Genomic DNA, 13,334 nt, shown 5'->3' with positions numbered 1-13,334 from the left:
GGAAACATGTTCTGTTCTGATCCAGGTTCAGTTTGTGCTGTCGGGTCTCTGTTCCATTTTATAGATGTTAAGATATTAATAATTTAGCATGTTTATTCAATGCAACATACAAATACTCCATTTACTAAGTACATCAGACAACCAAGGATCAGAAGTGCAGTACTAACAGTATTGCAGAGCCAAGGAACAGTTTGTATTTTACCAAACAGCTCAACAATAACATCACAACTGCTATATTCATAAACATGGCTGTCTGTGGATCATCTCCCATCCAGAGGAAATCTGGAGCCGGACCGCAAATCCAGATGCAGAAATCCAGCCTTGCACCAGCTGTAGGCCTTAATGTGCCAGACAGTGTAACCATTATCTTGGGTTAGAAAGGGATGGCTAATCATCGGTAGGGTTCGTTTCATATTTACTTAAACATGAACTCATTGATGAATTGTCTTAACCAACAGAAAACCGTGTATGGAGCCAGTGTTATCATCTTTGAGGGCATCATGGCTTTTGCAGATAAAGAGCTCTTACAGGTAAGACGTGTGTATGATTGACCAACAGTTGGCTCCACCCTGTGTGTGTGTTTGTGCATGTGTCTTCATGTGTAATTCCCTCTAATGGTTGTCTGTGCTTATCCCAGCTGCTGGACATGAAGATCTTCGTAGACACGGACTCAGACATCCGTCTGGTGCGTCGGTTGCGCAGGGACATCACCGAGAGGGGGAGGGACATCGAGGGGGTCATCAAGCAGTACAACAAGTATGTGAAGCCAGCCTTCGAGCAGTACATTGAGCCCACCATGCGGCTGGCTGACATAGTGGTTCCCAGAGGTGAGTCACACACACACACATGCTCACGCACACACACACACACACACACACGCACACACACAGCACCGCTTTATTCTGACCACTGCTCTTATATCTTGTCTTATCAGGTGGGGGCAACATGGTGGCCATTGATCTGATTGTGCAGCATGTTCACAGCCAGCTGGAGGAGGTGAGTTTAGCCCTCAGGCTGTACATGATCTTACACTGGTCTCAGACCAAGAGAGCTCCAGGGCCTTTGGAATGGGTTTATATGGCATTGTTTGCTCTGTCATAGGCTGCTGAGTGCGTTTGTGTGTGAACAACATAGCATGCAGTCAGATGTGTTTACGATTGTGGTCTCCCTGAGTTTACATTATTTGGGTGGGCAGACAGAGCGTAGACATTGTGGGATTGACTCTAGTGAGCCCTCTAGTGGATGAAGTAGACAATTGTTCTTTACGATAGAACAGGGCTGCCTAGCCTGTTCCTGGAGAGCTACAATCCTGTATGCTTTCACTCCCAACCCCAAAGGTAACTAAACCAGTACAGATAATTAACCAGACAATTGAATCCTGTACACTAGATTAGAGTTGGAGAAAAAATGATACCTCTGGAACAGGGGAGGGCATCCCTGCAGCAGTGTGAAAGAAGTGATGGTGAGGATTCAGCATAAACATGTGTGGGCTTGTGAAGTTCACAGAGAATCACTGACAGTACAGAGCTGACTCCTCAGTGTATTTCACCAGGCTGTTTTTAGCTGTGTATCTCTGGTGTGGTCGTGTTAAACCGTACTGAATTAGACGTGGTCAGATTGAAGAGCACCACATGGGGGCTCCAGCGACAGACTACACTAACAAACCATGTGGCGTTAGAGTCCTGCTCCATGTACTAATGACGACTGCAGTGTCACCAACCAAGCCACGCTGACTGTTTCCTGTGTGACACGGTACTGTTGGCCTTGGCCCCTCACTGCACACCGATTGCTCTCTCACTCTCCTCCTCTCCTCCTCCTCCTCCCCCATCCCTCCATCCCACACAGCGCGAGCTCAGTGTCAGGTAGAGTAGCACAATTCTTCACCGTACCATCTAGCATCGCCACCCTGAGAGAGGAAGCTACGAAACCAGCATCCTCCATCTCACTGCCTGCTGCCATTACTGTTACACCTCTAGGAAGCGCTGTTAGCCACGCCCACGCATTAAGACCATTGACCTATTAAGTGGTGAGTCATGGTGGATTTGAGGGCTTTTTCAGAAAATGTATTCACCATCACTATAAGCTAGCTTGTCACTGGAGTGTGTCCACAGAACACATAAGTTTACCTCCTATGCTTCTCATACATAACATTATTTAAAAATATAGTGGAAATTGGCGGTTTGATGTGACATTCTGTATTTTTATGTTGATGTGAGATGAGTATCTCTCCAACGGCCTTGTGTAGCTGGCAGTTGATGAGAGGATGTTGGTTTTCCCTCTACCTTTATGAAATGACAGCTCACACACCTCCTGCATTCTGTGTCTAAAAATACACCAGTGAGACATCTCACTGACCCCTCCTCAGACACAGAGAGAGAGAGAGAGAGAGAGAGAGAGAGAGAGAGAGAGAGAGAGAGAGGTAAGAGAGAGGAAGTTAGCACTGAGTATCAAAGCTCAGCCACAGAGAAAGTTTCCAATACCTGCTACAAGGCGCTGAGTTTTTCCATTTGATACGAGTATGTCGGCCTCAGCAGATCAGAGAGAGAGAGAGAGAGAGAGAGAGAGAGAGAGAGAGAGAGAGAGAGAGAGATAGAGAGAGAGAGAGAGAGGAAGTGAGGTTGGTGTGTGCCTTTAGACGCAGGATGTAGTGAGGCCAACGAGCAGAGCTACCAGCCTCCATGTCTGCTGTTCTCCAGATCACACAGTGAAGAGTGACAGCCCCAGCTAGCCCTGAGCATCTCAGTCACACACACAACACACCTGATACCTGCTGTTGGTGAAAACCACTAACATTCGCTCAGTTAGACTTAAGACTGGCTTTATTGGCATTTCAACCATAGACAGTTAATACAGTACACAATGAGACATCAATGTTACTCAAATTAATTCCATGCAGGACAATCTCAGTAATTGGTACTGGATTGTTTTATATTAAGTTAAACCATGTAAGTAGATGTAAGTACAAAACTGTTTAAAAGCAGCCTTTCAGTTGCAGCCTTTCGGTACTGCATATATTTGGTTGAGGGATATATGTGTTATTGTATCTGTAAGGATGACTCAGTGCAGTTTCAGCTGTTACACACTCATCACTGTGTCATACAATCACTCTGTCACCCTAAGAATCACCTGATCTTGTACATTTGTTTTCATTCTCTTCCTCTTTTGTTTTTGTCCTTTTGTTTCTGTGTTCTTTCTGTTGTTGTTGTTGTTGTTGTTTTTGTTGGTGTGTTTCGTCCAATCCCTCTTCTCCCCGTAGAGGAAACTTCGCTGGGATATGTGAGCAGACTTGCCTATGATTCTGTGTTGTTGGGTTTGGCCTCTTAGCTCTACGTGTGGACACTAATAGGGCGTTAGAGCGGCAGTAGGACTAGAGGGCACGGCTTCATGTGATGTCACACCAACCCAGTGGACAAACAACCACATTGTCCATTGGAGGGTGTTGCAGATCAAACCCTAAACCCTCTGTGCACATCCCCTGGGATTCATACAAGGGAGAGAATTGTCCAGAACAAGACGACATGGCTAAATGTTTCGGTGTCCCAAATTACCCTTCAATTGTTCACAACAAAATCGATTCTAATTTAATTGGACTCATTTTGAACCTAATCTAGTCTTTTCTTGGGATTGTCTCTCATCTGTTGTATAATAACACTCTTAAGTGCTGTTTCTCATCAGCGCTAAGAACCGACCTTTGTGTGCTGTGGCTTTTTTTCAATGTCTGTTTCCTTCTTACTAATAATGGCTAATATGTCCTTGTGTGAGGACCTTTGCTCTGTTTATACACTTTATAGAATGTTAGTATATTGTGGTGTGTGGTGTGTTGTGATTGCACATGATCTGTGTGTGTTTCTGCCTGTCTTTGCACTCACACAATCTTTATCTTTCTCCTGTTGCCTGGTGTCACCATCTACATATCTATCTATTGGGTTGTTATGGTTACAGGGCGGCACTAGCCTCCGCCCACCAGGCCCAGCCCCTCCCCCAGACCCTGAGTGTCCTGGAGAGTACGCCTCAGGTCAGGGGCATGCACACCATCATCAGGTACCCCTCACACACACACATACACACACATACACACACACACCAGCCTCTTGAGGCAGGCCAGAGACCCTCAGACCCAGAGCCATGTCTTGCCCAACTGTAACAGAATGTGTTGAATTTGTATCTGTCAGTACCATGTGACAACCATTTGCTGTACTTATGCAATGTTGTTGTCCAAAATTGCAATCCTAAGCGGCTGAGAGAAAAAGGAGCTAACAGTGCTTGTAATTTCTGGTGTTCAGAAACAAAGAGACGAGTCGTGACGAGTTCATCTTCTACTCCAAGAGGCTGATGCGTCTGCTGATAGAGCGAGCTCTCTCCTTCCTGCCCTCTCAGGTGAGAGAGTCCAGCTGAAACACTCCCACTAACACAGCACCACGCTGATTCCACATGACACAGGTGTAGGAAGAACGACGCAGAGAGGAGAAGACAGTGATAGGTATACCAAAACGAAAATGGAAAGATACTGTACATCAAGAGGTGGAAACTGAGGCATGGAAACTGTCTGGCCACTGCAATGGAAACTTTATTCAATCTACGACATGCATGCACATACTGTATGGAGAGTACAAACACCTTCACGCACACTGAATCTCACACCACGATCTACAGCACGCTGTGGAAAGGTTATTTTTTCTTTGTCTTTAAATTGTTCATTCCTCTCATCCTCTCTAGATCCACACAGTCCAGACACCACAGGGGGAGGACTACGAAGGCAAGATCTTTCATGGGAAGAGGGTGTGTTCTGTCTATCTTTCTACCCCTCACATTAATCATATTTCCTGTAAACGTGGTCTTTCAGCTTCTTATATAGCAGGCATGTTCTAACAGCCTTCTGCTCTTCCTGGTGTTCTCAGATCACTGGCGTTTCCATCCTGCGGGCGGGAGAGACCATGGAGCCGGCGCTGCGGGCCGTGTGCAAGGACGTCCGCATTGGCAAGATCCTGATCCAGACCAACCAGGACACGGGAGAACCCGAGGTACCATCCCCTTCTAGAACCTCCACACACAATACACATCCCGACCTACTAGACACATCCAGTAGCGTCGTAATAACATGGCAACTCTGATAGCTCTGCTATTCACATTTTTTTATATTCTAGCTTTTTTTGAATTTCTAGTTTCGTTTTTTTACATTCCAGTTTTGACAGCCTATGGTGATACCGGGCCTGTTGTTGTTCTGTTGGTTTCTTCCCCTCACCCCTGCTGTTCCTCTGTCAGCTGCACTATCTGCGTCTGCCAAAGGACATAAGTGAGGACCATGTGATTCTGATGGACTGCACTGTGTCCACTGGAGCTGCTGCCATGATGGCTGTACGCGTCCTACTGGTGGGTATTAACACCAGGTTACTAGTCATGACTTTGTACAGGACATTAACTCAAAGAAGAATTTTACAGACAGGCTAAAACGTGAACACACTGTTGGAATGCGTCTGTGTGTGTCTAACAGTGTTTCTCCTGTGTAGGACCATGACGTGCAGGAGGATAAGATCCTGCTGGTGTCTCTGCTGATGGCAGAGATGGGTGTCCACTCTGTAGCCTATGCTTTCCCCCAGGTCCAGATCATCACCACAGCCGTGGACAAGAAGGTCAACGACCTCTTCCACATCATCCCAGGAATAGGTAGAGAGAGCTGTGAAGTAGAGAGGAGAAAGAAGCACTTCATTTTTGTTTGCGTGACCTCATTTGTACCTCATTTGTTTGTGTGCAGGAAACTTTGGTGATCGATACTTTGGTACTGATGCCCCCCCTGACTGGAGCGATGAGGAGATGGATGAGCTCTGCTACTGAGTGTGACCAGTGGACTGGCCCATTTACAGCTTATGCCAGGGGTTTGCCCTTTGGAGGACAAAACCAGAGTGCACTTCTGGCCCCATGTGGGCTGTGACTAACAGCTTTAAGCTGTGATACCCTGATAGACTTGAGCTCTCACTTAGGAAGAGTGAAGATCCAGAACAAAACACATTTATACATTCAAAACATTTTTGTATATTTTTATTGTGCGGCCATGATGCTGTCCAAAGCTTAAATGAAGATATTTTTATAGTGCGTGTATGCATGTATGAAATAAATTAATTGTTTGACTGTTTGAATTCTGTATACAAAAAAGAATGTACCTAGCCTTATGCCGTTTACTGTTGAGGACAATTGAATGTGACTCTCTCACTGCTAACTGCTAAAACACATCTACATCTTAACTGTAGAGATTAATTTGCCTTTTCAGAAGTGAAGCCAAAATCAGCCATTGTGTTCGCTCAAAGCATTGTTTGAAGGACCACTGCATCGGAAAACTGTGTGGGTGTTACTATCTTGTTTGTACCTTTTGGTTTCCCCTCTCTTTAGCTACTGACCAAACCACAGGTACAGGAACTTGAGGACGAAAATATATTTCTAGCTGTAGTACTAGTGTTTTGAGGTATTGGTTAGTTCTATGACTATTAGCCTTCCTGGGTATGCTGCTAGTGCTCTGCCACTCAGCCTCCTGTTAGAAGATCTACATCCCCATAAATAAGGGGCACTGGCTTTAAGTACGGAAGATTCACCATGAGGGTCTCTTTATGCTCGAAATATTGTTTTGTGCTGCATGTACTATTCTATTTATATTTGTCAACTGTTCAAAGCTTAACCTGTCCTATCATGGTGGGAATTATAATTTCCATGTTCACCATTTTACACCCCCATCAGATAAGATGTATGTATTATTTTGTCATGGGAGGTTGTGGGTCAGAGAAGCTCCATAGGACGGACAAAATAACCAAAAAGTGGCTAAGAAAAAGCATGTGACCATACGTTGCATCCACAAATGAGCGGCACTGTGTAGTATAAGCCTGTGTAAGTAGGCCTATAGGCAGGTTGTATAATTAAACATCGAAATGGAGTCCATTTATTAACCCCAACATGTTAAATCCGTATTTTTTTTACATTAACATTTCCTGATCACAAGGGTGGTGTGCTGTGTTTACTTTATTTGATATTTTATAATAAAAGTAAATGTACATGGCGACTACAAGCTTAATTGTTTGTAGGACTAGGGTCTCCCATAGAAGTTTATTTCCAAAACGGTTCATTCAATACATATCAATTTGGGGTTGGCGAGTTAGTTTACACATATATTTATATATAATGACGACGAGGGCGTTATATAGTTTGAGAATTGGACAAACCACATGGTCTTTTGGTTTGCTTTGTCGAGCAACGTAGAAAGAGATGGAGCGATGAATTACATTCTCTTTGAAAATATACAGGAAGGATACTGTGGTTGCCCTCTTCTTAATGGAAAAAAAACTTCGATCTTTTATCACTTTCCACAATAATGATACTGACACCGAATCCAATTGAAAATTATATATGAAAACAAACCGACAAATATTCAGAATAATAAATAGCCTATGAGGATTCAGACTCAGTAATGTCTACCTTTATTATTCGCACGGTAGGACACATCTTTTCAATTGTGGCGCGCGCCGTCTACGGGCACACACAGAGCAGAGGACAATGACACCTGTTTGCAGCACAAATGACGCGGGAAGCGAATGGTAAGATCAATGTATTAGGTATTTAAAAAGTAAAAATTGCCAATATGAGTCTACATGAGTAGCGACAGGAATATGGCCACATGAATAACAAAGCTTTTAAACGATTTAAAGAGCCATGGCCTCATTAAATGAATTTGAATGTTTTCTTTAGGTTTGCCTTTATTCATTACTTGCTCTGATGTAGATGCTATTCATTACTTCACGAAGAGAGGATGAGTCAGACATTATTCGATTCAATTATGTATGTTTTATTATACTTTTATGAATTATATAGTACAGACATACATAGTATATTTTACAGAGTAGTTTGCATAGGTTGATTGGTCATGATTAGTCACATCAAAGCACTGACGCTCATACAACCACCTGTCTGTAATAGTCTTATTTATACTCTTGTCTTTAGCCTTTCTATTTCAAATTTCACAGAATTTCAAATATTTGTTTGTAGATCTCATGGATCTTGAGTCATGGAAAGTTTACACCAGTAACAAACAGGAAGGAGTTGTGTATGTGTGTGTGTATTTGTGTGTCTTTGCATGCGTGCGCGTCTGTCTTGAGTCCCTATTGGCAGTTCAGGTTCCTGATGAGGTCACGAAACGACTGGCCGATAAAACAAAGCTAACCTGGGTGTGCACATTAGTTCCTGCTGGTGCCTAACCTGTAGGTACCCTCTCTCTGAGGGGGTGACCGTTGGCTTGTCTTCTGGGTTGAATCCATCTGTAGAGCTCTCACCATATTTCCCCTCTGGGCAGAGAGGAGACAGAAGGTCTGCAAAGTGGTAAGGACAGGAGGGGGTAGGGAGACTTTCCAAACCCACCTTATTGCCATGACTTGGCACACCCACCACAATTCTCCATTTGTTGTGATAGGAGAGGGTTAGGCATGGAGAAACAAAGGAACTTTTTTGATGATTGTTTTGTTAATGTGCTAGCTGGCAGTGTGTTTCTGTCTGGATGGCTACGGTTAGAGTGGTGTGCTGACAGTTTATCATGGCTGTGTCATAAAACGGAATCATCGGAGCGAATAAATTATTCAGATAAAGAGGTATTTCTGAATTATGGGAAAGGGCTTTGGATGAGCCTAGTAAAGAGGATAGAGTAGTTTACACTGGGGTGTGTGGGTCTGTGCATGTCTCTGTCTTTCGGCCTGTTTGTCGCTGTCCGTCTTTCTCTGTCTTTCTCCTTGTCTGTCGAATACATTTAAACTAAACAGTCCTTGTCGAGCACTCTCATCATGGTGACGTGTGCAGACCTGGTTAGGGTGCTGAGAGGCGTCTGGTGCATTAGACTTGATCAGCAGAGACTTTAATTTGCTCTCTGAGTGGTTTTAATGCTTAATAACCCAGGGCCGCTATACTGAACCTCTTCCCCTTGACAGCCAAACATGTTTCTCTCACCCTGCTGAAGTGAACGGTGCTGGCTGCCTAGCTCTGTCTCTGCTGCTCTTCTATTGATGGCACATTGGCAGACAGACAGTTGATTTATCATTATTACAACATGGTGGGGAAATCAAAGAACTCATTAAAAGTGTTTCCTTGATACAAAAGGGCATAAAGGAGTCACTCCCCTTTAAAAACCTTGTCAGATTTTTGGCGCCAGACTGTCCTGCTGTTGAACAACATGATTGAAAGACGATTGTAACTGAAACTAAGACGATAAACGGCTATTTACGAAATATTCTAAAAACTCATCTCAACAATTTATTATGTTATTTTCTATCTGTTATTTATAGCTAAATAAATTACATTAGAATAATACTTTATTAGGTGGGTCATTTCTATGTCAAAATATGTTAATAAAGGTGCTTACAATTATATAACACTAACAAAAAAATGATACTATAACTAATGTTTGTAAAAGGTTTCTCATTAAGCCTGTGTGATTTATTGTTCCTCCATGACCAGACTGGCCAAGGCGCAGCATGTAGTCTCCTGCATCTGGAGGGGTTCTTTCCAGGACTGTCCAACCTGAGAATGGTGTTTTAATGCTCAATCTCAGGTTCGTCAGCCCATGAAACACCACCTCATTTCAGCCATTAATACAGGATGAAACCAGCAATGTAAGGAAACACCCAGACCGGTCCCGACCAGCCGAGACCGAAGCAGACCGGATCAGACCAGAACAAACTGAATATTTTATCTACATACACTTAAGCCAATACATTGCATGAATGTGAAATATATCAAATGTGATTATGAATAGTTGATATCAAGTAGTAAATTTGGTATGAATACTTGCTAACATAAGATACTGACTAAACTCTCCAAATGAGGAACTATAAATTTGGGATAAAAAAAACATAATTAAACTCCTTTAATTTCTTCGTTCAATTTTTGGACTATTTCTTCATTTAAGATGAAAGTGTAAAACCCTAGACCTGAAGTTGAACAGTGAGTGAGACAAACCCTAGACCTGAAGGTGAACAGTGAGTGAGACAAACCCTAGACCTGAAGGTGAACAGTGAGTGAGACAAACCCTAGACCTGAAGGTGAACAGTGAGTGAGACAAACCCTAGACCTGAAGGTGAACAGTGAGTAAGACAAACCCTAGACCTGAAGGTGAACAGTGAGTGAGACAAACCCTAGACCTGAAGGTGAACAGTGAGTGAGACAAACCCTAGACCTGAAGGTGAACAGTGAGTGAGACAAATGAAGAGCACCCTAACTCCAGCACAGGCTGCTCAGACAGGAGCTGGAGGCAGCCTGTCTCATTAACCACTAGAGGGGGAAGTTTACACACTAATTCTACAGACCACATCCCTGTGTGAATATAGTTGACTGAGATTAATGCTATTTTAAAAGATGATATAGATATTCATAGTGTGTAATTTCCACACTTTAACAACCTTTGACTGCCCTTCTGCGTTCATCTTATTGCATCATACATATGTCCACATATATCTAGTAGTGCCCTGTCTGCAAAACGTATTTACACAGTGTAGAGCAGTGGCAAGTTTTTACATATCTAATAACATGATCATATATACTTAATTGCAGAGGTGTTTTACCAAACCTCTGTCCATTAATTAACACACACACACACACACACACATAGTGCAATTGTTTGACTGCACAACAACATCCACACACACACACACACTTACCATTAACTGAATGAGGAGGTGAGAGGTGGCCATATGAATAAGGAAGATAGAATAGACGTGTGTGTGATTCATTCTGACCAGAAGAGGTGAGGAGGGCGTGACTCAAGTGACCTCTCTTTCAGTGGGGTCAAATGTCAGATAGAGCCCTGGCCCTTGCAGGGGAGATTAAACTCAGTCACAGGGGTGAGATAATGTGTAACCAAGGCGACCGAGGTCAGATCAGAAGGTTATTTATGCGGCTGAGGTCATGTAAGTTGCATGTACGGGTAAACACTGAACTGGGCATCTGTATATCATCTGGATTGGACGGGGTTGGATGGAAAAATATAAAGAAATTACTTTATAAAAAAGTAAAGCGTAAAAAAACTACAGGCTGAAAGGATTTTTTTTTCTGATGTTGTGGTGTCCCTGGGATCTCAAACTGCTCAAACAAGAACTGTGAAATTGACCGATGTAGACGTGACAGACGTCCGGTCATCTGTGGAGGGTTGAGCCACGTGAGCCAGGGTGGCCTTGAGGGAGGGGGGGGGGGGGGCTGGGTCTAGAGAGGAGGGGAGAGAGTGTGAACATGATGAGTGTGACCTGAGCAGGTGAGGTTAACGTTCCCTGGGGTTACGGAAACTGCACGGCAGTTCCACATGATGTGGAAACGTTGGCTTTTGTACAGGCCAGGTCAGTAGTGTAGCTCCAGCCTAAACACTGAACCAGCAGAGCCTCGGAGCAATGCGGGGGTGGCTCACTTCCTCTCTCCCTGCCTCACTACTTCCTGTGTGTTCTCTTACTGTCAACCACACCCCTCTCCCTGCCACTTTAACCCTCCTCCCCCACACCCCCTGGCCAATGCCTCCTCCCACACACGCACGTGCACACACACACACACACACACGCATGTGCACATACGCACAAGCACAAAAACTCACCAGCATTGTCTTACCCCTACCTTTTCAATATACTCCCACCCTGTCTTACGTCAAGCCTTCTCTCTCTGTTTTTCTCTCTTTCTGTATGTGTGGGTAGCGTGGGTGTGTGTGTGTGTGTGTGTGTGTGTGGGGGGGTGGTTAAGGGATTCCATGAAAAGGCTATGACACAAGCTACATACAGCTCTAGCTATCACACTCTCACTATCTGTCTCTCCCTCTTTCACCCTTTCTCTCTCATTCTCTCACCCTCTCTTCCTCTCCTGATGCCCCTACCCCTGTTCTCCTGAACCACGCCTGACCCTGCCCACTAATTATAATTCTCATCCTTGATCTCATCTGTGTGTGTTTATATGTGTGTTTGTGTGTGTGTGTGTGTCAGGGGGTTCAGGAGGGAGTGCCCCCCCTTCTCTCTTCCTCTCCACCCACCACTCCTATGCTGCTACAGTACGCCTGCGGGGAACTGTAGGCTGCCTATAGATACACTGTACCCTTAGCAACAGTAGAACCATCTCCGTGATTCAAGGACACAATCAACTACTAGATTTCTGTTCACTTGTTACTTCAATGGGCTTTAGTTATAACAGACTATGTAGAGGCGTACCCCATAGATGAGACACCACTGGGCAGAAGCTGTGTCAGTCACATATCTACACATTAGAACCTCTCTCACTGTACTTCTCCTCTGGTGAAACAGACGTTATTCTGAACACTATGTTCTGCATGTACTGTGCGTGCGTTTGGGCGTTTGCACGGGCATGTGTGGTGGTCTATGGAGGCATATAGGAGGTGCAGCAGTGATCGTGTGTGGGGGGGGAGAGGGGGGCGGGGGGGAGGTGGGGGGGGGGGGGGTTTCAGTGGGGATGGAGGGGGTGTGGGGGTGTGAAAGGTCCTTCCCTCTAAGGGAGAGCTGTGGTTCGGATTCTGTTCCCGTAGGAAAGGGAAGGAGTGAGGTGGAGTGTGTGTGGGGGAGTATGTGTGGGGGCAGCTAGGCCATCTGGACTGTGAGGTTGGAGAGAGAGAAAGAGAGAGAGAGAGAGAGAGCGAGAGAGAGAGAGAGAGAGAGAGAGAGAGAGAGAGAGAGAGAGAGAGAGAGAGGGAAAGGGGATGAGAGAAAGCGTGGGGGGGGAGACTGGACGAAAAATAGGAAAATGAGGAGAGTGAGATTTAGAGAGCGATGCAGAGGTAGAGGGAGGGTGAGAGAGAGAGAGGGAAGATAGAGAGTATACACTAGCAACACTGATACAGTAGGCACACAAAACACTTTTTTACGGGAAGAACACTAATCCATCTGACATTATCTTTGCGCCCTGCGCTGAGGGCAGCATATAATACATTCACAGAGCTTTCCTCCAGTCCTGCAGCACGTCTGCAGGGCACTGTGCACTGTACTGTCATGAAGGACTGTTCTGGATGGGGTGGGGTCCGGGATTGACTGAGCTTCTGTTATTTTTTTCCACAGTAGCCAGCTTCTTGTTTGAGTGTAGTCTGGTCTCAAGTAGTAGGTTGATAAAACTGTTGTTCGATTAATAAAGCCTGACTTCCTTAAGTATCAATAGTGTTCAGGGTCAGTGGTGTGGCCATGGTGTGGTGGACGCATGCAATGTGAGCAGGAGAGAAAGGAGAGTCAGACAGCAGATGGAGAGACTCATGCTTCTCAAAAACAAGGCCAGAATGTCCTTGCACCGCCGTTCCCTTTTCAAATCCCCCCCCCCCCCCCCCCCCACACACACACACC

General features: G+C 44.8%; 1 protein-coding gene and 1 long non-coding RNA gene across 3 annotated transcripts; both read left to right on the top strand.

Annotated features, from left to right (window-relative positions):
* The first annotated feature begins 139 nt into the window (after nucleotides 1–139).
* Nucleotides 140–7,045, top strand: LOC136945783 (uridine-cytidine kinase-like 1). 2 transcript variants are annotated; one of them, XM_067239824.1, is made up of 11 exons: nucleotides 140–530; nucleotides 638–827; nucleotides 935–996; nucleotides 3,257–3,276; nucleotides 3,943–4,041; nucleotides 4,284–4,377; nucleotides 4,717–4,779; nucleotides 4,899–5,021; nucleotides 5,263–5,370; nucleotides 5,508–5,664; nucleotides 5,753–7,045. In XM_067239824.1, the coding sequence occupies exons 1-11, from the start codon at nucleotides 426–428 to the stop codon at nucleotides 5,830–5,832; spliced, it is 1,101 nt and encodes a 366-aa protein (XP_067095925.1). In that variant the 5' UTR covers nucleotides 140–425; the 3' UTR covers nucleotides 5,833–7,045. The 2 variants fall into 2 exon arrangements, with proteins under 2 accessions (XP_067095925.1, XP_067095926.1); XM_067239825.1 differs by lacking the exon at nucleotides 3,257–3,276 and adding an exon at nucleotides 1,846–1,862 and having other exon boundaries at nucleotides 141–530.
* Nucleotides 7,046–8,230: 1,185 nt separating this feature from the next.
* On the top strand, nucleotides 8,231–9,906 carry LOC136946368 (uncharacterized). Its single transcript, XR_010876887.1, has 2 exons — nucleotides 8,231–8,355; nucleotides 9,481–9,906. It is a non-coding gene; the product is annotated as an uncharacterized lncRNA (long non-coding RNA).
* The last annotated feature ends 3,428 nt before the right edge of the window (nucleotides 9,907–13,334 follow it).

The sequence above is a fragment of the Osmerus mordax genome, chromosome 7 (assembly GCF_038355195.1).
Source record: "Osmerus mordax isolate fOsmMor3 chromosome 7, fOsmMor3.pri, whole genome shotgun sequence".
Taxonomy (NCBI): Eukaryota; Metazoa; Chordata; class Actinopteri; order Osmeriformes; family Osmeridae; genus Osmerus; species Osmerus mordax.
The sequence above is the reverse complement of the archived record's forward strand: the minus strand, read 5'-3'. Positions and strand labels throughout refer to the sequence as shown.